This window comes from Emydura macquarii, unplaced genomic scaffold, assembly GCF_026122565.2.
Source record: "Emydura macquarii macquarii isolate MOO-44397 ecotype Brisbane River unplaced genomic scaffold, CSIRO-AGI_Emac_v2 contig_1253, whole genome shotgun sequence".
Taxonomy (NCBI): Eukaryota; Metazoa; Chordata; order Testudines; family Chelidae; genus Emydura; species Emydura macquarii.
In genome coordinates this window covers 74,933,426-74,960,345 of record NW_027131390.1, presented here as the reverse complement: position 1 = coordinate 74,960,345, position 26,920 = coordinate 74,933,426, and the positions used below count along the sequence as shown (strand labels likewise).

The following is a 26,920-nucleotide window of genomic DNA, read 5'->3' as shown; positions in this document are numbered from 1 at the left end:
ACTTGCTTCATGCCTTTGAGATGTTGCCAGTGATGCCAGGATTGGGACTTGATCCTGCACCACTGAAGTCAGTGGGAGTTTTGCCATTGACTTTGATGGAAACAGGACAACCTCCAGGGGTCGGAGTAACGGGACAGGAAGACTGCTAGCTACAGTATTAAATAACCAGTTTCTGTCATCAATTTCTATTTCATTTCAATAATTAATAGAAATAAATTCTGTTTTAACATTATGTATTTAAGAACCCTGGGGCTTTTGCCAATATTTTGCACAGTCATAAACACATAAATGTAGAGATTTGTACTAATGTATTGTTAATTGTAACCAAAGGCATATCTATGCTGATGAATGTTATGTTTCCCCAGGCATGTTATTTAAAACACAGACATTTTTATTGTGCTTTTTTTTTCTTTTCTCCTTTTCAACACCTTATTGAACTAAGACTTAACTGTGGCTAAGTCTTGTGTAGAATGCTGCTAGATTAACATTTTCAGTAGTCTTTTTATATGCTTTGCTTTTTTTGAATATTGTCAATTAGATTAAAATATTTCTCACAAGCTAGTTATATGGATTTGATCTTCTTCCTGTAATGACATATAGGTCTGTAATCCAGGAAACTGTGGTGTATGGTGTCCATATCCATGATTTCTTGATGTGGGAAAGAAGTGTGGAAAGCATCTGGAGAAAAGGAGACCTCCTTTACCAGCTAGTTTCCTGTAAGCCAAATTGGAAGACCTTGTCTGTGCAAATAGATTTCAAAATAGAGCCTGCCCTTTGACTGTCTTCATAATTATACGGCTCTCTCTCTGTATTTTATTTGGCTGCCAGAGCAGTTAACCCCTAGCAGTAAGGCACTGATGATGGCGTTACCAGCATGGGTATGGAGACGTGACCATGTGAATATACTGTTGTTTACAGAAGCCTATAGTTAAGACCTCATTACAATATACTTCTATTGAATTTAAAAATTACATGTAAGATTATGTTGATTAAGATATGTTGTATCCCTCGTGTACTGATAATGCGGAGGTATTTGTTGGGGGAAAGAAAGTACTTCATTGCTTTGATGTAATCAACATCTGTCAACAGAATGAATTTGCTTTTGTTTAGTTTCAAGGGCTCTTGTTCTTCTACTTTGCCCAGTCAGTTTCAACTTCTGCCTGAGGCATTCTTCTGTGTTGTTCTTTTCTTCAGCAAATGCACAGGTTATTTCTTGTGAAATGTGAGCTGCTCTTCTGTTGTACAGGTTACATATAGTTGGAAAGAACCTTTAATCTTTCACATTTTATTTTTAAAGCACGTGTGCACCTCTGTAACACATGGCATTACAAAATCAGTGTTATGTTGAATAAATTTTCGTTACAATAACCTGTGCTACTAAAGATCTGGTGGAACACAAATCCAGTATTTTAGATGGGAACATTGAAAATTTGTATCTAAACATTTTGTAATTAACAATAAAAAATTGTGTACTCTTACTCTAGTTATGCTGGTTGAAGTCCATCTGCTGTTTAGCCATAGTGCTTATTAAATCGGCCACTTCAAACATCGTTCCTTTCTTTTAAAAATCAAAACTGGCAGAAGAAACAAAATTATGTGCCAGGATTAGAATTATCTGGTAGAGCAAATAAAAAATGTAAAATGCTAATTTCTTACTTGCCATCCCTCCCCCACCTCATGTGAATATTTCATGCAAACCACCAAACTCCCTTTTGGATTCAGATGAACTAATGCACAATAGTTGAAAATAAGCTAGCAAAACACTGGTTTGAATATTGGTAATTGCTAATTATTTTATGTTATGCAAGACTCAGTTCACCAAGAATGAATTGCCTATATGTGTTAAATCAATTGGGTGTTAATTCTGATATCCCATAAATATTTTTACTGGTATACTTCTGTAGTCTATTGATCATTATATGTTTATATTGTCTGTATCTTTTTAAAGATACATTTTTAGTTACTGTACAGTAGAACCAGACTGAAGCTTATGCTGTAGTAATTTTTCTGCTTCTTAATTGGTATATTAAAACCTTGGCTAAACAAGTATTAAAAAGCTTAATGATGTGAGAGTATTGGCACTCAAAACTGTTGAATAAGGTAGACTTCTAGTTTTAGTGTTGACCGACCACACACATTGAAACATACACCATTTTTTCTTTCTCCTATTAAATAAGGAACATTTTAAAAGCAGCCATTTGACAGTTCATTCCCAACCTCTCTCTTAAAAATACTTGTTGACCAGAAGAAAAATTACATTTAAATTACTAAAATCAGCTTAATTAAGGGTCATTAATAGAGATACATATAAAAAAACCTCACTACTCAGTGGGTGAGATGGGAGCATTTCATTATATAGTGTAGCATGCATGAACAGATAACAATTAAAATAGACCTGGAGTAAAAGGCTAATAAATATGGGGCACATTGTGCTGCAAAATTAGTCACTTAAAATGCTTCCCTCCCATCATCATACTTGATTTCTGTATTCAACCTTTCTGGCTGAATCAGTTAAAAGAAAATCAAATGTAGTTTCAATGAAAGATAATTTCATATGGTAAATTGCAATAGCTCACAGTGCATATTTATATTATTAATACAAATTAAAGCATGGAAGATGTGCTGAGGGATCCAACAGCTTCAAAAGACATACACACATATAGGCTGCACAGTGTGATTCACCGTGGAGTCAAGGAAGCAGTTGTCTATAATTTTCTGTGCTCAGCACAAACTATGTGCTGGTGTAATTTTTTTCGTAATGCTTGTAATAATTCTCATTATTGCTGCTGATAGTAAAATTATTCTGTTTATTCATGGAAAATAACACAGATTCACTGTTTAGGGGAAAAAAGAAACTCTGTAAATGGTCAACATTACACCTTTGCTATGATGATCTGTGTATTTCAAGGCTACTGCTTTCTCACTCAGATCTCCCTGATGTTTATAATTCCCATTGGAAATATCATAAACAATACATTTATAAAATTATATCTTTTAAGAATTAATATACACACTTATGTCCCAAAAACAGCTTAACAAGGGAAATGCACTGTGAACTGTAGAATAACAGAAGTAAACAGAACTCTGACAGACAGCAGCCTCCATGTGTGTCAGCGGCTTAGGGAGTCTGCGGACAAGAGTTATGGAACACAGCCAGTTGTTCTTGTGTCTAGTGATTGATGATGTTGGTGTATCAAATTAGCTGTGAATAGGGAAGCTTAAAAATTGAGTAGTTGTAGAGACATTAAAAATCCGTTCTTTGGGAAGTGACAGTAACTAGATATTTTCTCCCCTAAATAAATACAGTGTGTTATTTTTGTAATACCATTCTATTATTTTTTAACCTTAGGAGAAAATTTTTTCTGATACTGATTTTTACTCCTTTAATAAAGGTTTCATTATCCTATGTTTGTATTTCTTACCAATTTATGTTAGAGTTCTTGTGATGCTCAAATGGCATTCAATTGGTTTATGCATTTCACCTGTGCAAGTACTTTTTTTTTTCTGGTTTGTAATGAATAGTTAGGGGAATAACAACACAGTACAGTACCTTATTATCCTGTTATCTTCTGACAACACGTATAGTATGTCTTTTATGGGACAGAGGTAAAAATTTAACTCGAAATAAAAAGGTATTCCTTTGATTTTGGGGTAGTTGATAGGAATGCACCAATGAATATAAATTGATTTAATGTATTTCAGAGCATGCATTTGTAACATTTAGAGTTCTATTGTCAAATAATTGACAAGTGCACTTGCATCCTTTTTTCCCCAATTAAACTTTTATGTAGCAGGACAGGTGCATTGGCAGCATGCCATTCATGAAGGAGAGCATCTGAAATACACATTCAAATCCTGATATCTGGGTGGACTCTCGCTGACCCATCAATGAATACATTTTAAATGCATTGGAAAAGGGTTCCTCTTTATTATGCCTGTATAAAACTGCACTGAAAAGTGTCTACTTGTGCTAGGAGCAAGAAACTTCATTAGCTCTTTATAGAGTGTATCTTAAGGTGACCTGATCACATGAGTCAACTCATTACTACTACTTCTGATGACTTAAAAGTTGCTGCCTCTGCACTTAATGCCACTGGAAACTTACGCAAGTTGGGCCATTGAGTTAAGTTTTTGGCTCTTTGGGGATGAACTGTACATGTCAACAGCAATTTAAAAAAAAAAAAAACCAGCAAATTTTTTCTCCTAGGTATCATTCTTCCATAGCAGATGATAAAAGAAGCTGAGGATTTTACATAAACAAAAAAGCAAATAGAATGAGCCCAGCTAGGGATACAGCCCAGCCCTCTAAAAACTGTGAAGCTCTGCCTCCTTAGTGGCCGCTCTATGCTCTAACTACTGTGGAACTACTTTTACAGAGTTCCCTAGCTTTCCTCTGAGAACCTAAATTGAATCTTCAGACCCCCAGCCCTACTTCATTACTTCACCCTGTACACCTGTGGGAGATCTAAACAGGAAGTTAGAAGCCTGTTAGTAATGGCACGGCCTCTGCACCCCCTCAGGGTACTATAAAGATATGAACAATTTTTATTAACCTTGTCACTTGTCAAAATGTGAAAAGATCATTAATAGCCTTTCTGTGGCAGAGCTAATTCAATAATTCCATTTGTTTTATACTTTTGGGCCCCTGAAAGGGTATCCTACTACTCTTGTACTTCATATATACCCTGGAACACTGTAAAAAGTCTATCTAAGAAGCCAAACGTAAATGTAGAATGAAATTTCCATGTACTGGCCACAATAAGTGCATTCGGAGGGGAGGTAGAACAAAATGGCACGCATCCCTGATATGGAAGAAATGGGTGTGTTCTAAGAAAAATAAATAATTTTAATAGGGACATTTAAAACTAGATTGTACAAGACAATAGGAAATGTACTATAAGGAAAAGTGGTGCATTGAAAAAGAGTTGCATTAGATGATTTAAGAGGCCAGAGTCCTTCTCCATAGCTAATTTCTCTGAATCTACCTAGAATAAGTTAGCTCAGGTTTAAGAAACAAAACAAAAAATCCTCGGCCCCTTTGTTGAGGAGTCATTGTGTGTGTTGGTTATTTGCCACCTTAGTGTTAGTGTATTCTTTTATATATGACACGTTTCAAGATCAATTAATCTACTATGAAAAATTTACTCCATAATGCTTCCCAACAAAATACTTGTACGCGTTATTGAATGTTTAATGGTAAAGTACACTGAAACAGCTTATTGATTAACTAGGATGCCGACACAATCCTTATGAAAGTTATATTGTTTTTTGTGTTGGGTCCTCCTTGTCTGGTACATTATTTACCCCCTTTTTGACACATTATGTGCCTGCTTACCAATATGTTTCTGAAGCAACTTATGTTAATTTATACCAATCTATTACAACAAAAGGGGTATGTTAGCCAACGTTTCCATGTTATTTAGATGGAAAAATTATTTAAATAATTTTGCAACTCAGTGATGGGTTTTAATCCCTTCTGTTGTCCTGAACCAAGACTAAAAATGTTTCTGCCCAGCTTATTCCTCTGAAAAACAGGAAGTAAAACAAAACAAAAAAACGTAATCTCACTCTTTGTTCACGATGCAAGTGATCCAGAGTGTCATCCACTGGGCCATAGCAGAACACATGAGCAATTCAACCAAAACACAAATGGAAAAATGGTATGAATTATCCTCTCTACATCCTTTTCTCTCTCCTGACTTCTAGATACTGTTCCTTGTTTTACTGTTGCCCTAAGCATTGGAACCTCATGTCCAGACTAGCAATACAAGTCACTGAGTACAGGACCCAATTATAGGGTCAGTTCTACTCTTGATGCTCTGGGGATTTACACAACTTTCTCATGCATCGGACCAAAATAGATCTAGTATTTTACTAGATAAGGCTTTGATATGTGTTTTGTTCTCAGTGCTTCTAAATGTTAACACACTTTTTTTCATTATGCAAGATTTATATAAAGCTATAGATAGGCAATAAATATGTTGTGTTAGAAAAATCATAATTAACTTAGTGAATTGGAACTTGCTATTGTATACAATCTGTTTATCTTTTTTTATCCAGGGCTTTTCCTTTGGTATAGTCACCACTTAGTAATGTGGTTGTAATGAAAGGACTTCTTTAACCATTTTAAAAAAACATTTCTATTCACAGGTTGTGTGACTCACTGCTGTGGAGTTTTCTCTTCACCAGTCAATCATATCTACTTACACAAGCAGTTGAGCATTCAGCAAAGAAGATATTTCTTTTTCCAGAGACAAAGAACTGCTGCTTATAGTATAGTTTGGCCAGCTACAGTTTCTATAGCTTACCCAGTTCCTGAGGTACTGTAATTTCTACTATCTGATTCTTTTTTCAGTCAATATAAAGATTGACTGCACGAGTGATCAAGTACATTCATCCTCTGACAATTGGGAGTTTGAATCATGGCCTTGTTACTTGATTTGGGATTTGAAATAGGAATAGTGCTCTGAGAAGTTTTCAGCCCCCTGTCACGCTAAACAGAGTGGTGTAAATACTCATTAGGGAGTTTAAACGTGGGGGTTCTTCACATATTATGTTTGTTTCTATAACTGCTCACCTTAGAACATTTAACACTTTAAAATCCAAATTCTCCTTTTGGAGATGGGCGGTGTGGCAGTAGGTATACTAAGCAATTGCTTAGAATCCCAAGCAGCTGAAGGGGTGGCCATGATTTAGTTTTACCCCCACAATACCATTCTTCTTATTTAACATGGACTTTTAAACAAGTGTATTAGTATGTGCTGTTCTGGTATATTTTTTGGTTTGTGAAAATAATGTAATTAGTATTTTAAGGGGGTGGGTGAAGGGAATAAGTGGGAAGGAAAAATATTCCTGCTTAGGCCCACAATGGGCTAGCAGCATCTCTGATATAGGCAGGCAGTTCCAGAAGAAGTCAACAGGAGTTGCACATGTTCATCTGATCACAAAAAAGTTGCCCTTTCAATGTAAATTTCTAACACATTAAGTCTCAAACATTTACATCCTCCTGCAGTTTTGGTGATTTGGTGATTTCAGGTTTAGATGAAAGCATGCATCAAAATGTCAGCCAGCTACCCTCCTATGTAACTTATGAACTAACCTTTGCTGTCATTGACTAAACATTGTTTTTTGGAAAATATATTTTTTATCTCCTTTGAATCCATTATGACTTTACTCAGAGCTATTCTAACAGGTGTGCTATTGCCATTTCCCTTTTCCTGCTTTAATTACAGTGTATATAGTCTGACTGTTTAATACATTTTATTTAATGAAAATAATTTTGGATAGTATTTTTACTGATGTGTATAGATTCCTCTTTTATTTTTACTAGAAAGTACATTTCTAACACAAAATATAAAATATTTATATTATCCTATAGTCAGATTAAAAAAGAGTGATATGGAGGGAATAAATTAAGGATGCTTAATATAGATTTCTTAAAACTGAGACATTATGGAAGCTTTGGCTACACAATGAATATGGGATCAAGACACATATTTTTCCAAGATTTGAAAAACTGTAGCACTTTCAAACATTTTGTATCTTTACATGTTTCTTTCAGGATGAATAGAAAGAAATAACCTGTCATGTTTAAAACTAATCTTCACAGATTATAATGCTCATGTTGTCTAATCAGTTCATTTTTCATCTGCTTACAGAATTACAGTTTAAGTAGGATATATGAATAATTTAGGAAATATCTAAATAACGAGGGAAACTTATTACAAGAATATATATATTTGGGGGACAAGGGCATTTTTTTCTACACAATATCCCAGAAATAATATTTATATTAAAAACGGCATAAGAATTTTACAGATTTTTGTCAGAAAGGAGAAATGGTGAGAAAAGGTAGACATAAATGTCTGCACCTATACCATCTTGGGCTGCTATCTCATCATATCTCACAAGCTAAACAGGGTCAGGTCTAGGCAGTTATTGGATGAGTGTTCTTCAAGGGAAAACTCAGAGTGCTGTAGGGTATGGAGCTGGTAATTCAGCAGGTGGGATTTTTTCCTCTAATTTAGAAATAACTTAATGTCCTAGTATGCTGTGAGTGGATACTATGCTGCTGGGGGTGCTGTTGTTTGAATGAGATGTAAACCTAAAGTCTTGATGGCTTGGGGGGTCATTAAAGATGCTATGTTACTTCCTGTAAGCATGGGATGGCCAAACATCAGTTTGGGTAACTCTAGTCTACTTACTTAGAGTCCCCCTATAGAGTTAATTGGATACGCTATTCTTCTTCACTTTCTACACCAAAAGGTTGTGTAATCTTGCTCTGTGCTGTTTAAACAGCTGCTGTGTAACTAACCTACAGCCTTGGTCCTATGTCCATTTAATCCTGTGTGCATTTTGGGCTTGATTCTGTTTCCACTGAAGTCAATTGTAAAATTCTTGCAATGACTTGAATGGTGCAGGACCAGGCCCTTTGTGATGGGTGAAGTGATAATTATGTATAGCTTGCAAATATCCTGGAATCCTTAGGAGGATGAAATATACTTGTATATATGTGTAAGATATTATTGTTTTTATTACTGTATATTTACCTTAGAATGATAATGTTTTTAAAAAATCAGAAATAGGATTTTACATGCATGAGGCCTGAGAACTTTTCATGAAATAAAAATGTATTTTCCTTGAAGACAATGAATTTGGACATGGTTATACAGTATTATAAAAAGAAAAATGTATGTGCAGTGTAATAGCTATGAATGAGGTTAGAGAGACAAAGTGGGTAAGGTAATATCCTTTGTTAGACCAACTTCTGTTGGTGAGAGATGCAGCAGAAGTTGGTCCAATAAAAGATATTTCTTCACCTGCCTTCTCTCTCTCACTTCATTCATATTTATTATGTTGCACATACACTTTTCTTTTTATAATACTGTATAACCATGTCCAAATTCACCTTGTCTCTCTAATATCCTGGGATTGACACAGCTACAACTACACTTCATGCATGAATGAGGCTGACAGCTAGAAATACTGAGGTTCTTAATCTGGCTAAACTCCCACTGAAGTTAATGGGAATTTTGTCTGAGTAAGAAATTGAGTAAGAAGCTTAGGACTTGCCCACATTACTATACATATATCCATTCGGTGAGAGTGTGTTTAGTTGACTTCTATATAAAATGTACCTTTGTTTAAAAAGAAAATAATGAGCTTTTAATTCTTCCTCTGATATTTTTAAAGCCCACTTCTATTTGTACTGAAAGACTACTGCAATATCTTGGATTTCAATACTGTAAGGTTAACACACTATCTAAGTCAATAGTAACAGGCAATGTTAAGTTCAAAAGGGCAGTGGAAGAAATACTGAGGCAGCCTTGAGGGCTTGCCCTGATGGCTTAGGAAGGTCAGCACTGTGACAGAAAGGGCAAACTGCCATGAAGCAGGAGGCACTATCTGAGAAAATGATCCCATTGTCATGCTCAGTTTTCTGATCTTCATTTCCAATCCTTCTTCTCCAAGTACATAAAGAAGCCAGACTATGTGACGACAGGCGTTGTACCAGACTGGGGAGACTACATAGAAATTAAGAATGAAGATCAGATTCAAGGGCTTCGTCAGGCTTGTCAACTGGCCCGTCACATTCTACTTCTAGCTGGAAAGAGTTTAAAGGTAACAGTCACATGAAGTCCTGTAACAACTTGGATGCTTTCTGTGCTTTATTTTTTTTATATTATTTTTACTTTTCTTTAATATACATCTAATTTACTATTAACTTACATACTGAATACAGGAGGGTTATTCACTTTTTTATGTTTTTTCACTATATGACATGCCTGTTTAATTTCTTTTATAATTTAGATCTGTGTGGGATGTGATTACAATTACTCAGTGTTTGGAGTGTAATCCTTTTGGGTTTGCATTCTGACCTACCAAGTTACATGGGTTTTTCATAAGGTCAATGGGATTCTATATGATTTGTGACACAGCAAATGCTGTGATTCACACTTTCTGCTTTCCAACTCTACATTTCCATAAATCTGAAGGATTGGGCTATTCCTTCCATTCTGCTGCATCTTATTATCCGTCCAACTGATCAGACACATCACAAACTAAAGAACCATGGTAGAGTGCAGCTGCATGATTTCAGGCACCTTACCAGAGTGCACTAATAAGAAAACCTCTTGGTTTTCAATAATGTTTTCTATAGAATACTTTTTGGGATGCCTCCCATATAATAAAGGGGAACCTTCTTAAAGTCTTTGGAGATGGAAAATGCTTTGGTAATTTGCCCTTTCTTTTAATGAATAATGTACAAGATTGGGTGAAATATATTCTATAGTTAGTGAATATGAGTGTGGTGCTATAAAGAGGATGTGGAGGTAAAATATATTTTGTATCAAAAAAGACACTGAGAAAAAATGAATGTTGCACAGTTAAGCACTTAAAAGTCAGGAAATGACAAAGTTATACCCTGAACTCTGCCCCCTCATGCATAAGCATTATAATTACAGTTTTTAATTACATGATCACATACTATTTTTGTGACGACAGTGTATAATATAACATTTTTTCTGCAACCTTAAGTCCATGTGTACCATTTTTTTCATTATTTCTACTCTCATTAATTTCATTGTTGTAATGTTCCTGAATATCTTTATTAACTTTAAATATTTATATGAACACTACTCTTAGGTCAGTGCTTTCAATTTTAAAATTTTTGTCATTAAAATTAAAATTAATGCAGCAGTTTTAAAACAGTTTTGAAACATTCTGAGCTGAGCCCCTCTTTGAGTTATAATTTTTGGTTGTGGCCCAACACAGACAGGCTGGGTGGCCCGCTGAGGTGAGTCAGGATATGGAGGTGGCGTTCCCTCCCCAGACCACACCATGCAGAGCCACCTGGCTTTGCTGCCCAACCCCTTCCCCCCCGATATTCTTCTGCACCCCCATAGGGCAGCACACCCCACAGTTTGAAAACCTCTGTATGAGTTGCACAGCAAGAAATGTACATCAGCGTGGCTGCAGTTTTAATTGAAAGGAGATTAAATGATTAGATTGCTAAATCTTACTAAATAAATTGTGCTGTCCACCATTTCAGGATTTTTCTCACATACCCCTAGGGGTATACGTACCCCAGTTTGAGAACCACTCTTGTAATGCATACACATAGGGGGCAGAGTTGAGGCTGAATGCCCATGTAGCAGAAGAGGTCCACAAGAGGATGCTGCCCCTGCCCACCATACAGTATTTTCAATGAAAACAAAATGGTCCCCAGTGTGAAGTGTTGGCCAAAGGCTCTTTGGAACATGTAAGCCCCACACATAGGCTACGCAGAACTGTCCACTGAAGGGCCATACACAGGTGCCATGCACTTTTTGTGCACCACAGAAAAGAGCAGGGCACCAGCTCGTACAGAAGGCCTATGCAGGTAACACAGGGTGGGAGCTCTGGGTCTGTGTTTGTACAGATCCTGTGGCTACAGTACCCAATACTATCTGTGTGCAGGGCTTGTGACTACTATTCCAGCATGTAGGTTGGAACAGTTGCTGTGGAATAGGGCAGCAACACAGCATCCCTAAGCCCTGCCGAGGGCAGTAGTTTTCATCTGACCAACCACCATTTCATCATGAATAAAGTAAAGGGGACACAACAGCCCTTGTTTTATTCCTTGCATGCTATGTGCACTGCCTCATTCACTACGCGTGATCATTAAATCTTTCACTACACAGCTGGGAAAGCCACATGAACACTTGCACTGCAGCCTATCTTTATTCCAAATGATACTAAAAAGTATCCAAAAATTGTAGCCACTATAGTGCATGTGTGCGAAGTGTGATTTTCAAAAGCTTAAAACTCATTCAAATTAAAACTAATTTTCATAGGAACACTCAAAGGTCCTTCTTTCCAATGAGGGAGGTTTCTTTACCAAATTTCAACTTTCATCTTGAACCATTTCAGAGCTTGAGCTGATTGAAAGAAAGCCTGCAATAATATTTAAAGTGTATAGAGTTTATGGCATTTTTTCACAAGTCACAAATGGCTAAATCATTTCTGTTAATCTTGCAAAAAAATTCACTTTCAGAAAGGGATTGAGTATAGAAAATTTCAGTCAAAAATGAGCATTTCTGAAAATTGCAGGTAGCTGAATTGAGGGTGTTAGAATGGAAAGTCTAATGCAGATTTCACGACTATATTCACTGCTGTGCCCACTGTAATACAAACAGCTCCCAGGTATGAACCCAAATATTAAATTATGTATAAATGAATTAAATGGTTTCAAAAATAATTGGAAGGAAAAAATAATTGACATCTATAGGACCATACCCTTATTTGCAAGTCATAAGAATTAAAGGTTTATCTACAAATACCTGCAAATATTTTAAAAGGTTGAGAGCATTAAATACAGTACTTGTAAGTACAAATGGAAGCTATTTTTAATTATATAAGGGGGATGGAAGAGAGAGGAAGGAAGTTAAGAAAAGCAGACACTTCTGAAAAGAGATGCCAGTAGGAAATAGTGGCCTTGAAAAAACAAATGTAGATAAAGAAAGAAAGTAGACAGTATTTTCAGTGTTCTGGAAGCCTTTAAGTGCTCCCTTTACTGCGTGCTTGATTTCTCCCTAAATACAGCATAATGTTTCTATAAAGTATCAAACAGTTTAATGTTTTGTATCAAAGCATTTGATTTGTATCATCCTAGATTTCACTGAAGTGTGTGACTGTGACCACATTCAGTGAACAAGAGAAAATGTCTTCAATATTTTTCAACATAATTTTTATTTAATATTTTAGGTTGGCATGACAACTAAACAAATAGATGACATTGTTCATCATGAAATAATCGGACAAGATGCCTATCCTTCACCTCTAGGCTATGGAGGTTTTCCCAAATCTGTTTGTACCTCTGTGAACAACGTGGTGTGCCATGGTATTCCTGACAGGTATTCCCTTAATAACACACATTTTACCACTGAAAACAAAAAATGTTATGCTAATGTTCATAACTTACAGGTTAATATTAAACATGTTTCAGTTTAACTGAAAAACACCTATAAACCTATTGCAGCTGCATAACATGCTATGATACTGTGGTGATGGGCACTTTGGGAGCGTGTGTAATAATAATAAACACATAATTGAATGTTTGTCATGACACTCATAAATTGTGGTGTGATGCCTCCAGAATTTAGAGTCTGAAAAAATACAATACAGCAAATGCTTCTAATTTTTCTGCAAAATGCACATAGTTTAAGGAACTGAAGACATTTGAATTTATGTAAATTTTTATTATTAGCAATATACTAGGCTGCTCACAAAGTAAAATAAGATCACTGTAAACTAGTAAGATTAGGTAAGAGTAAGTATGGCGGTAGATTTTCAGACCCTGATGATGATTTCTCTGTTGTTTGTCATTACATTATATTTGGGTGCGCTTGTTTTTTAAGTAGCAAGAGCTGAAGATTAGAAAAGGTTATTCTATTTGTCTCCATCGTCTTCCACCAAAAAATATCTCCCCACCTTCACCCCCCAGATTTTGAGTGTGTGTGTCATTAGGTTTTTGTTCTTATATTCCCTTTGTTGAGAACTGTCTGTCACCATTATTTTTTTTTGTCTGTTTGTGTTTCAGTCGACCTCTTCAGGATGGAGATATTATCAACATTGATGTCACAGTGAGTAATTCATATAAAAAATAGTCTTTGATCAACTTTACAATTGCTAGTAGCAACAGGAAGAGCAATAGATTGAAAATGTGGAATGCACAGATGGATGTGCTGTTTATTTCTAAGCCAAGGCACAAGCAGCTGGTTTCCTTTTTTGTTTTTAACTCTGTGTTTATTCCAACTAGACCCAGGCCTGACTTGAATTTAGGGCTGGAATCAGATGCACTGAGATCAATGTTGGCCTAAGTGAAATGTCAACCCAATCCTGCTATGTGTCATGTTTTTGAGAAGGTGTAATTGTTATTGATCCACTGTGTAGTTAATGCAGAGCACCACAGTACTGGGCAGCAGCTGAAGACAGATATGTATGAGATGAGCTAACATGAAGAAAGCCAGCATTTTTCCTTCACTCTGCCAAGATTGATCTTCCTCTTCCTGCTGATTTTGAGTGGGGCCTGTCATTATCTTACTCTGTCATTAGAGGCTACATTGGCCTGTGTATGTCAGTCTATTTGGACAGCAACTCTTTTGCTAGCAGTGTTCCCTACATTTATTAAAATCCCTGAAGGTAGTGTTGTGTTCCATTTCTGGTATAAGAGCCTTGAACCCTTTACTCACAAACAGATAGTGTGATATAGCCATTGACATAACATTTTCACATTGTGGTCATTTACACCATTTAAATAAAGACTGACCAAATTAGCATTAGAACAAGAAAATATGGAAACTGAAAACTTAATTGTGATGTTTTTTGGTATTTTCATGTATTCAAATGGGGATTAATCATGCTTTATGGTTCTTATTTTTGTCTCCCTTCAGTAAATGTGTTCATTTTCCCCAAAGCTTTGGCAATTTATTTCCAGTGTATACACAAATGTATTCTTAAATTCTGAACATTAGTTTGCAATAATAAATGCAATAGAATATCATCTCACAAGGGAAACTTTTTTTAACCATTAAAGAATCTCCTGATACACTTATCTGTACTGATAAGTTGATATTGCTTACAACGGGCCAAATTCACCACTGGCCATAGGTACCGGTACTGGGGGTGCTACCGCATCCCCTAGCTTGAAGTGGTTTCCATCATATGCAGGGTTTACAGTTTTGGTTCAGTGGCTCTCAGTACCCCCACCATAAAAATTGTTCCAGCCCCCCGCCTGTGGCATAAGTGGGAGCAGCATTAATGTGCCATAACTCTGACCTTGTATTTAAAGCTTTTTAGATAGCTCGTTACATTACATTTAGCCACTTTGAACTTTTGCCCCATTATACCAGTAACTTGTGATCCTGTGCTGTGGTTTTTTATTTGTTTTACTGTATTCCATCCTACTCTACACTTTCTAACTGCAGGTATTTATTCTATCTGATTTACACAGAATGATCTGTATTCTTCAGATATATTTTTGGCCCTAATCCTTGACTGATTTGAATTGGCATGGCTTCACTGATCTTCAGTGGAACTATGTCAGTTTACAACACCTGAGAGAATCTGGCCTCTGCTTTCTTTAAATCATATCTGGTTTAAAGTTAATTTTACCTTTTTTTTTTTTTTTTTTTAATTGCCCCTACAGATAACATTGACTTCTTGGATTTAAAAAACAAAAAATTCAAACATTCATGTTTACAGGTATTTTCCACAGGGAATGTTCTAAACATTTTTGCTTTCTCCATTCTTTTCAAACAACATTTGGTTAAATAAGAGGGGTATTTTTAAAAATGCACTCTGTTTTTCTTCTGTTTAACCTCATAAAACAAAATATATCTTCCAACTGTCCAAGAATATGACAATTGTGGGAATGGTTCTCATGAATCTTCGATTATCTATCTTTGGGGGTTGGGGTGTTTATCTGAAAATAAACGTGTTTGGTAATTGTTCATTTCTAAAATGTGTGAAGAAAAAATATTGCTTTGTGCTGTTTATAATTGACGTTTTAGTTTATTTGTAATGAGAAAAACTGGGACATTTCACAGATGGAAACAATTATTATGGACATAACAGTACAGTTACAGTAGACCTTCTACAATAATTTGTTTATGGATGTGTACAGGATCTATAAAATGATTAAATAATAATCTGCCAGCTATCAAATGTAAATACTTCACAGTGAGTGCAAATTGTCTGGGAATAAAAAATTAAATGTATTTTACACAAGTGGGCTTGTGAAATTTCATAGATGAAATATAAAGGCATTTTATTGACTTAAATTGTGTTGCTTCAAAAATTTCAAAAGAATTATAGAAACAAAAACATTGTGCTTCACCAACATACTACAGCTCTCAATCATCCGTTATCAAGGATCATGTGCTACATCTTGGTTCTAGCTCTGACTGTTATGGAACTATCTTACTTTCTGATGTTGTAATTTATTAATGTCAAAAATATACAATTGTGATAAGTGGGTTGTAGTAAACCCTAATTGTATTTAAGGCATTGTTTTTATAGTATAAAATGAGTCCTGCTTCCTTAATCTGGGTGCCAGTCCTCCAAGTTCTCAGTGCATGCGGTTCTTATCAAAGTCATGCAGAGCTTTTTGGATCAACCTCTTGTGTTCTTTTAAAACTGTGCTCATTTTTCCAACATGGTAGCAGTCAGATCTTTTATTTACAGCTTGATTTTGATAGATTGAGAGTTCTAGTAAAAATGATCTGGTCTAATTAAGAACTGTCTGATATGCATTATATCATAATAAAAAGCTGCAGTGATGTTCTTAACTGGCAGAAAAAAGGTGTATAACTAAGGGCTTAACTCCACTCTCATTGGAGCCAGTGAGACCAGGATCGGGCCTTTTAGTTGAAATTCAACTTTCATTATAGCCCAGTTCTCACTCACTCATAAGTATATCTAAAAAATGTTTTAAGTCTCAACTTGAGTATGATTTTTTTTTCTTTTTTTCAGGAAAATGTGAGAAAAATATCATTAGCCATTTTTTGAGTTTGGGAGTGGGTAAAGAATACTTGCTGTTAAAGAAAGAATTACAAGTCTTCTTTCACAAATAGCTCACAAGTAGCAGAACTTCAGTGCTTAAAGTGTATTAGTCTCTGAAGAGTAGTTGCCTACTAAGTTTGGGGAAAAGATATTTTATAACACCAAAGTTATATGCAATTAAAATTGTTCTTTACACATGTACAGGAAAAAAATTTATTAGTCTTTTAGTTACATTATTGCCTGAAGTAATAATGGTGCTGCAAAAATATTTTTAATGCCACATTGCAAGACTTCATAGTGAAAGAGCAGGGTTTTCCTGTGTTTGTAGAGAAATCTATAGGATGCTGTAGTTCAAAATCTACATAGCTGCTGAAAAACAGTTGCATAATTGCATAGTCACAAAGGTAGGGGTTTTGTGTATCTAACAAAATGCTGCATTTTTGTTGTATGCACCTTCATAGTGCCAAGGCTACGCTTTTACTTTTTTAAAATTAAACCATGGAAATTAAATGCAAAAACCTATGCCATTGCAATTTTACAGTTTAAAACAGGAATTTAAAAAGTAATTAAGTGAAATGTGCACATCAGTAGAACTGTATCTGGTTATACTAACAATGAATTTGATCTAAGGTTTTCAGAGTTATGTTTGTTTACACACATTGCACATTTGTAATCGTTTGGATTTCTAATCAGGATGTTAAATGTATATTTTAAAATCCAGCTTGGGGTGATATTAACCGTGGTGCGAGGAGCCAATATAACCCCTTCCCAGCCACTAAAACCCAGCATTGGGACAGCCTCAGTACTCCCTGTATGCCATGAATATGGCCTGTGTACTGCCTAAGCCAGTGTGTAGGAAGGCAATGAAGGCAGAGGAGCTATGGGAATTACATGCATGCTAAAACAGTGGCACCAACACTCACTGTATAGGCAGGTGGCATGGAGGAGCAGCTACTGTTCCAGCCCATAGGGGGGTGGTGTGTCTCTGGGGAGGGCTGTGCTGCACCCCTGCACCCTGGTCCTGTTTTGGAAAGTAGATTTCATCCTCCTAAGACTCTCCCACCTCTTTCACTTCTTTGACATAAAAGCCTGTCACTCCAACTTCCTGTTGATGAAATTAATTTCATGGCTACTAGAACCTTCAATTTTTGCATTTCCAGTATTTTAAATTTTCAGGCCTAGCCTTAAGACTGAAGGGTTTTACATATAATTTATCATTACAATTGTACCACAAAGTAGCATTTTTGGTCTAATTTCTAATCTTTTATTTCCTGTACCTTATTTTTGCAATTGAGCTTGACGGCTACCTAAAAGAAGCCAGTCTGTTAAAATAGATAGCTGATTCCTATAAATGATGGATTTAACTAACAAGGAGTTCTGTTTCTGAATGTAAAACAAGAAAATGTCTTTACATTTCTTCATGTGTTTAGGTATATTACAATGGCTACCATGGTGACACTTCTGAAACATTTTTGGTGGGCAATGTGGATAAAGCTGGTCAAAAGTTAGTGGAGGTTGCCAGGAAATGTAGAGATGAAGCAATTGCAGCTTGCAGACCAGGGGCTCCCTTCTCTGTAATTGGAAACACAATCAGGTAAGCCTTATGCTGACAAGTAAAGGGAGGGCTGGCAAGTGGGACAAAGGTTATTGATGGTTTGGTATAAAGCTGATGACATGTGTTATGATTCAGAACCATCATTTCAGTCTGATATCAGTATGTGAACTGCCAGGCTATAATGTTGTTCCTTGGATAAGAAAGATTTTTAAAAGTGAATTACACGGGGGTCAGCAAAGATACCTGTAAAAAGAGTCAAAGATATTTATCAGACTGCTGTGGTTTTAGATTAACAGGTGTGACTTGTAGTTTTTTCCATCTCCCATTTTTAAAATATTTTTATCTGAAACACCACATCTTTAATAGAATCACTTGAAGAATATTAAAAACCAACATTGTTTTTGTTGTAAAGCAAATCATGTTATAAAGGAATTAGTCAACATCAACAAGTTGCTTTGTTTAAAAAGTACAAAAATATTTAGCTCAGGAAATTCTTGCCTTTCAAAGCAGAGTGCATACAAATGTCATAAAGGAACAAGCAACCACTTGAATTTTTCATTTGTTCTCTTTTATAAATGTAATCTTTGCTCTTCTTCTTGTTGATTTGAATTACAATATACCTTTATTTCCTGAATGTATCTATTTCTTAGATTTTTTTTTATAAATATTTTTTTAAATAGACACACCATATACATTTTCTTAAGAAATACCTCACTGGTACTTTTGTGAATATTAATGGCAATGACAAACTATTGCATGAATTCTGATTACTTAAAAGCTGCAAGGCTTAGTCACTTTGAAAAGATGCTTTTTTTCATTATAAATCTTCAAATACTTTTAAGGGGGGGAAGAGAGCAGCAAAATATCAGTTAGATGTATTTATAGCTTTAAAAATATTGTAACAGAGTCTGAATCAAACTTTAGTGAAACCTCTTTGGGTTATATATGAGAAGCTTTTATTGAAGACTTTGTACAAAATTGTGTTTTTGACAGTTTTAAATTATAGGCTAACTAGCCTGGGGAAAAAGGATAGTGTCTTTCTGTTCTTTCATAGGAAATGTTGAATCAGACCCCTACTGGGAAAAGAAATTTAATGCATATCTCACTATCTTACTGTCCATGAATATAATAGAAGTGAATTCAAAATGTAGTTTTATTTTTGCAAATGGGATGAGTCGATAGAGGCACCTCATATTTTTGAACACCTAGGGTTCAACAGATTTACTGGTGGTGCTCTTGCATTTTAACAAAATTTATTCTTGAGTAGAAGGGGGCACAGAACACTAGATTCTTATTCAAGCATTCTATCGAGCTCTGCATTCATGGCTGTGTCTAAAGGGCATGTCAGCCTTTGATTCTCTCTGAGAGGTAATTATCCTTTTCCTGTCACGGAACAACAAATGATAGCTAACTACAGAGGCACATTTGCAGTAGTCACATTCATCAACTGCAGAAAAAAATTCAATTTAATTGTGCAACACAGCTGCACATAGGCTTTTTGAGCATTTCTGTTGTTCTCACTGTCTTGCTATTCCTCCCTCCAGATCTATTTTTTAAACTTTTTTTTTTCTGGTTATTTTTTCCCCCTTTTTGTCTCTTCTTCCATTTTTACTCTCTGTACTTTCTTGTTAAAGTAATTTTCCTTTGTGGCTCTCATTCTTTTTTCCCCATTGAAGGCTATGAATGTAGAAAATTATCACAATTACTCATATAATTGAGCCTCTTTGTAGCAAGTGCAACTCCAGTAGCCTTTCTCCATCATGAAAATGGTTTCATTATAGGGTTTTTCATATTCTCTGACACCATCTACACAGAGGAACAGGCGTGCAGATGAGATGTACTAGGAACAGGGTAGATCAGTAAGGTCACAGTAGGAATAATTAGCTCTGCTATGGAAAGAGCATCTAGGCCTTTTACTGCTACATAAATGTACTGTCCGTGGCTTTTAGTCACAAAAAAACTTACTAACAAATGGAGCTCCCGCCTACTACTTTGAAAAAAAGATTTGTATCAACACTACAATTTTCCATCATTAAGACTAATAACACAGAGCCTAGTATACATCAAGGGGAATAAAAAGAAAAATCTCACATTCAAGTGGCGGCTGGGTGCTGACCTTTGTTCCCTTTTTTTGTGTTCAACTTAACTCTTCACAAAAAAGAGCCACACGCCACACCAACATGCAGGTGAACTCCAGCTAGAGCTAGCAATGCATGGCATTCAGTTGGAAAATCTGATAAATCTCCATGCAAGATAATGCATTTCATTACAGATTCACTACATTAATTCTAGCTAGATTTAAAAAAAAAAAAAAAAAAAAAAAAGAGGAGCGGAATTGAAAGTGACATTGGATTTTTCTCTATGTTGATGCAGAGGTCAGTTTTCTCACAGAGTGTAAATATGTATGCAAAGGCTCCATTGAAAAGCAAATAAATCAGAACTAGTGCTTGTTCAGAACTGCATACAAAATAACAGATCATGAACTTGTTTTAAGGTTTTATTGTTCAGACTATTTTAATGTGCTCTTTTGTTTAAAACTACTGTAGAACTAACTCTGATGAAGGAATGTCTTGAGGTACTGAAGCATCATATTTCTGTATATTTGTCATTTTACATTTACAAATGCAGCAAAAATCTTAGTTCTGTAGAAAAATAGAATACAAATACCTGTAAGCAAACACCTGTAAGCTGTAAGTGTTCAGACCCATCAAAATGGAAGTGTGTCTAGACACCCTTCATCCCAACTTTTGCTATAAAGCAGATTTCTATAACATTTCTTACATACCAGAAATAAGCAGAACATATGATTATTTGGGATGGATGTGAGTGTAATTACATCCTCAGAATGGATCTGCATACTTTAGTATTTTCTTTGTTACAGTGGCTCAGAAATGCTGTGTTTTAAATTGAGCATGTAGTAGATAGTAGCCCTTCAGTGTCATCAGTTGAAACTTACAAATAAAAACGTTACATGAATGGATCAATTTCCTATACCTAGAAAATTGCTAATCCTTTGCTAAGCTTCCATTTAAATTGATGGGAAAGGTCCCATTGTCTTCAGTGGGAACCAGATTGGGCCCTCATGTTCTATTTTCTTATACCCTTTGTGACACATTTCTTAAGATATGACTAAATGTAGTTTGAATTATAGTTTTTATACATGTATGCAGCATAGTTGTTATATAGTGAGTTTAGATATGTGAAAGTGTTGTGAACATACATATATCCAAACAATGTAAATGTGGTATAGTTAAATAAAACCAGTTTCAAAGTCATAGGGGAAAGAATGCAGTGATGAAAGTATTAATAAATGGTTTTAAAATGTTTAACTCGTAAGTATATGTTTTGATATTAATTTAGAACAATATAAAGCAGATTTAAAAAAATCTGTTTCTATCAGATTATGCACATTTAAACAATAAGTGGCTCAGGCAAAATAAGTCATTTTAATGTCATCTGTGATAGATTTTCCTTGACAGCTACTGTAAATTACAATTACACTGCTTCTCTCTACACTTGAAAGTAAGCATTGCAATAAATTATCTTTTATTTCAATCCATCATGTCTGCTTTTCAGAAACAGAGAACCTCAAATAAAAGTTCAACACTATTGTAAGAAAAATACAGTAATTTGTGTTCCAGTTTGAAACCAAAATGTACCTTTCTTTCAAAAAACAATTGTTGGCTTTCAAAAATATTACTAATTATACTTCAACATTTGTTGTCATTAAAGGGAATCCCTGAACTTGTGCATTCCCTCAGTCTAAGATTACTACTTAAGAGAAAAATACCTTTAAAAGCCTGCAGTGGGATTTTGTAATTTACCAAATGAGGTAATATGGTAGTGTTCAAAATAAATATTTTCCTCTTGAGCAAAAATGATTTAAACTCTTTAAGAATGTACCAAATATAGTAATGTGTCATTCAATGACCATATTTTACAAACAACATTGTAAAAAAAAAGGGATTATTTTTTAATTCTAAGGTGTATTTGTGCTTTCATACTGCTTCCTAAGCAAGAATTATTTTCATATATTTGATATTCCTGTCCCTATTTCCAGAGCAGTTTTCCTCCCTCATCAGTCTGGGTCAGTTCTATTGAATAATTTTAATCTTTTTTGTTGTTGTTGCTCTTTAACATCATTTCAGTGAAGTTTTAATTTTTTAAGGAAACTGGAATCTACAGTTAGGGGGCCAGATTCACCAGTGGCTTTAACCCCTGTATGAAGCAGCCTTAACCTGTCTTAACTGGCTAGTTAATAGCTGCTTTGTGTCACCAGAGCGTGGAATAAAGCAGCTAGAGCGCACCACTATAAACGCTTACAATGGGATTTGTTTCAGTTGTGTTTCTTTGGTGACTGCTTAGAACATTGAGCCAGATTGGTCCTCCTGTGGAAAAACCTTCAAGAGACAGTGAAAGAAACTGCAAAGTTCTCCCCATTTTAGCAAGGGGTGGGATGCAGTACACTCCAACCCCGATACAAGACAGCTATGCAGCCAACCCAGAACAGTGAGTTGCCCTTTGGAGCTCAGATCCCTTGTGATTCCCCCAGGACCTTAAGAGATCTGCTAGAGGCATAGGACCAGCTGTATGAGGGATCTGTGCCACCACATTGGCACTGGAGCCTCTGACCTGCTCTGCAGCTTCCTGGTAAGAGGTCTCCAGGGCTTACACCAGCCACCTCTCTGCCTAGAAGACCTTTTGAGGGAGTGTCCACAGCATCAAGGGATAGCATTGTAGAAGATGTTATCCAACACTAATTGCATTTAGCTTTTCTGCGGCTTACCTGTAGGGTTTGTTGAGGAATGACATATATCTGCCTACTGTCCCATCCTTCTGTATGGATTCTTCCATTCACAGAGGGCTGTCCATAGGTCTGGTGAGTATAGGAAGATGATGCTATGAAGGTGGCTGATGTTCCATTTTCCCCTTTCTCCACTTATAAGAAGGGTGGTATCTGAGTTCAGATGAATGCTATGTATGAGTTTAAAGGGAAGATCTGGCCCAAAGTGAACATTCCTTAGTTCTGCTGCTGACTGGCTGTATGACTTTGCTTTCGATATTTAACCTCCCTTTGCCATCTGTAAAACAGGTATAACATCCAAGGCCCTGTGTACTGTGCAGCACACTAGGATAACATTCCATGGCAACCACCAGTTTAAAGTCTGCTGCAACATTACATTATTGTGTTGTCTCTCCTGTCCTCCCCACTCCCTAACACAACTATGGTTCATAGTTGAAAAATATTAATTGAGGTAAAACTTGTCAATGGTTATTTTCAACAGTGATTATTTTGAAGAACAAGGTTTTTCTCTGTGCTTTCCAGGCAACCTGGCTCTGATCCCCAGTCCTCAATTCCTGTCACGGTATCCTGTTGGCCAGATTCAGGACCTTTTTCCCCATACATGCCCCAAAGGAAGGGAGAGTTTGTAGTCGGCTTCAGCAGCTCATCTCCTTGGCAACCAAGGCCTCAGATCCAGCGATATACTTCAGGCAGCCTGGCTCACCAGTCTATATGTTTAGCTATCTCCTGTCCCTGACTTCAAGCTGGACTTCCCCTCTGGCTCCTTAATCTTCTGTTGCCTGTCTGTACCATGGAACAGTACTGGGAGCATGCACTGTAGTCTGATTAACAGATTGATTCCCCCTCTTCTGGGGAAAGCTGAAAAGAGAATGAAGCTAGTGCAGGTAAATCCTGGCAGGACAGGGAGCCAGAAAGCAAAACATTGAGTGCCTGGCTGCAGCAAATGCTGAGTTCCATGGCATCTTGGGGAAGATTCCCAAATTCCACAGCCTCAGCATCCCAGAGCTCCCAGGGTCCTGACTGAGTTGGGCACCTCTCTGAGCTCTGTTTCAAGCTCACTGCTGACTCAGGCAGACATCACTGCATCCATTTAGTCAATTCATATTTACAATGTTATCTCTGCAACTATCAGGACTAAAAGCAATTTTTGAAAAAATTAATGCAGGGATTTTGGAGTACAGTTTCTTAGCAAGACCTTAACTCCATGAATGCAGAACTGAAGTACACAGGACCCAGAAGAGCTCCCCTCATAGGTGTTAATGTTTGTGGTCTTTTAAAATTATCAGATGTGAGGTGCTACCATATGTAAGTGCAAATATTAAAAACAGGTCAAAAGTGGCTTAGTTTTATACCTACAGCATTTTTATCCTCAGAAGTTCTGCATAACAATGCAGGTTCATAGAATACATTACATTTTGTGTAAAGAACGTCCACACTCTGCACTGGTTTATGGGTGAAGAGGGAAGGTCAGCTGAGTACTTCAGCGCAGATATCAAATACATATGAGCACAAAGATCCCCTATTTTGACCAGACTGTAATAGCATAAGTACAGATGCTAATAGAGTTGTTTTCATGCTCTTGAGCAAGGAGGAGGCAGAATTAATGCCAGGCACAAGAACTACTACTTTCATTGTCTGAAGAAGGAAAACTGTCTCAATCTTGTCTTATAATGATGGTCATGGCTCCTGCTTTTGATGCATCAAAGCAACTGCTGTTGCTTCTACATTCTTAGTGTTGAACATTAGTCTCACCTCAGTGGCTAGCTGAGTGGTGCACATTGGAGCTTTCCATGCCAAGATGAGGATAATTAATTTTGGTACTCAGAGGACATCGCTCCTAGATAGAAGAAGGCTATGTATTGCTATGATAGAAGAGTTTTGAAAAAAAATCCTACAGCAAAGTTGTAGCCTGAAAAAAATGGCCCTGTGGTCTCTCAACCTCCTGGGATAGTGTAAGAGGGATGTAGGCAAAACTGAATAGTGAATGGGATTGCTCTTGCATTGGCCAATATACCTTAAGAAAAATAGAGGTGGAACAAAAGCTTGCCAAATATTGCATGAATGGTCTTTCACCCCTTCCCCTCCTGGGTAATTGTTTAAGAACATTTCATCCTTACATGAAGCATTGCTTGCGTTGCACTAGTTCTGATTTTCTCTAACTCTCGCCAGTTCACATTTTTATGTTAGGGAGTAAACTGCAACTTTCTAATTCCTCTCTGCATCCATTGCTTCCTCTTTGGCCTTTACTTTCGTCATATCTGAGATTCATCTTAATAGGGCTTTTCCATCTGTAACTTACATTATTTTATTTAAATTGTGTACTTCCTGGGATAAAAACCCCAGCACAACGAGTCCAAAATCTTGTACCATTCCTAGCTCTTTCTGCCAATAATTAGGAGACCCTTAAAGAAGTTGGAAATATCTTAAACTGAGAACCTTGTTTCCCTTCAAAATCAAATGAAGTACTATCAAACATATTTCTTAGCTTGGAAGGCAGGTCCTAACTAACATATGGAACGTGTTCAAACGTCCATTTTGGATCTGATTAACCACCATTGACTTGATTCTCCACCGTTACACTTGTTTTACAGCAGCATTACAACACTTCCTTCAGTTGTAGTCACAGTAAATTCTTGACCTGTGATGCACAAAGGTGTGAGTACCCCAGCTTCTGTAGGAAAGCATTTAGCAGTGTGTTTAAGTACTTACATTTCATACTGACAGAAACAACCAGGTCCATTGGATTTGAAACAAACAAATGAAGCTTTTTGGTCTTTTAGGTGAAATCTTTTAAGTGTAACTAATCTTTTATCCTTTACAGTACTCCTCTTTGGTTTTAGAAATTGGCTGGAAGGGATAAGGATGAACACAGCTTCCATCCTGGTCCATCTCAAATTAATAAAATAAAGACATATTTGCAGGTCTAAGGTAATGCTAATACTTCTAGGAATTTGACTTTTCCAATATCTCAGGCTAGTGATTGTAAAGGCTCTCCTTGATGATCTGATTCTAATCTTTAAAGCTTTGACAGCACAGTTACCTGAGAGACCCTCTCTTTCTGTAAACAGCTGGGAGCAGGGGGAAGTCTATAGCCCTAGAATGAAACTCTTGTGTAGTATTGGGGTAGGGCATTCTTGAGGAAGGGCTCTTAGCTATAGAACTGCATGCCTCCAGAGAGTAGGCTCATCTCAAGTTCCCCATCTTTTGGATGCAATGTAAAAATTTGCACAGGCCTTCCTTCCCTAAGCAGATAACAGTGACTGCAGATTAGCCCAGCAGTGCATTTTCTGAAAGCCAACCACCAGGTACAAGCCTACAGAAGAAATAAGCATAAACCAGAGGAGCTGAGAGATCTGGCCCTGTTTCTTAATGATATTCTGGTGCCTAGATATTGTGATTATAGACATGTTAGAAATAAGTGGACTAAATTTAATTGGCATTACATGGATTTGTTAGACTTGTAACTTTTTTTAAAAGGCCACATACAGGACTGGTAGTCCCCAGATGTGATCTACTCTTTTTCTTTTATCTCTGCAAAAATCTGTGTTTGCAAAAATATTTGTAAATCTCTTTGTGTAGATTCCAGACAAATGCCTCAATGTGCATTTTCCAGATCTGCTGGAGGGTTCAGACTTCTGCTTGAGGGGATGCTGGATTCTCACTTATGTGGTAGACCTGCATCAATTTATGTATTATTTAAGTTTTATTTACAAAAAATAAGTTTCTAGCACATTTGTTTGCGGAGACAACACTCTGGAATATAAACTGATGAAGCACTCAGAGTCCACAGAGAGGAATGGAACCAATCCTGAGCTGCCAGATTCCATTGTTTTGGAATAAGAAATCTGAAGCCTAACGATGACAAGTGCATTGGCACCATGGTTATCGTTCCACTATTGATAATTTCAGAGGCGTCCAGCTTCTTTGCGATTGTGGGCGGGGTTTTGGTTTGTGGGTGGAGCTTACATACACTAGCCTTTCTAACCTGGGCTCTGACCCAGTAGAAACAATGCTGGGAG

The 26,920-nt window shown here is 36.4% G+C and overlaps 1 protein-coding gene across 6 annotated transcripts in view; it reads left to right on the top strand.

Annotated features, from left to right (window-relative positions):
* Positions 1–26,920, top strand: part of METAP1D (methionyl aminopeptidase type 1D, mitochondrial) — a 64,025-nt gene that overhangs the window by 33,297 nt on the left and 3,808 nt on the right. For 2 of the 6 annotated variants that reach the window (XM_067549243.1, XM_067549241.1), the window contains exons 2-7: positions 601–716; positions 6,151–6,320; positions 9,472–9,621; positions 12,745–12,893; positions 13,580–13,622; positions 17,973–18,136. In XM_067549243.1, coding sequence (XP_067405344.1) covers positions 653–716; positions 6,151–6,320; positions 9,472–9,621; positions 12,745–12,893; positions 13,580–13,622; positions 17,973–18,136 — 740 coding nt within the window. In that variant the 5' untranslated portion in view covers positions 601–652. The remainder of the gene's footprint in view (positions 1–600; positions 717–6,150; positions 6,321–9,471; positions 9,622–12,744; positions 12,894–13,579; positions 13,623–17,972; positions 18,137–26,920) is intronic. The other 4 variants (XM_067549244.1, XM_067549242.1, XM_067549246.1 and 1 more) reach the window with 2 other exon arrangements.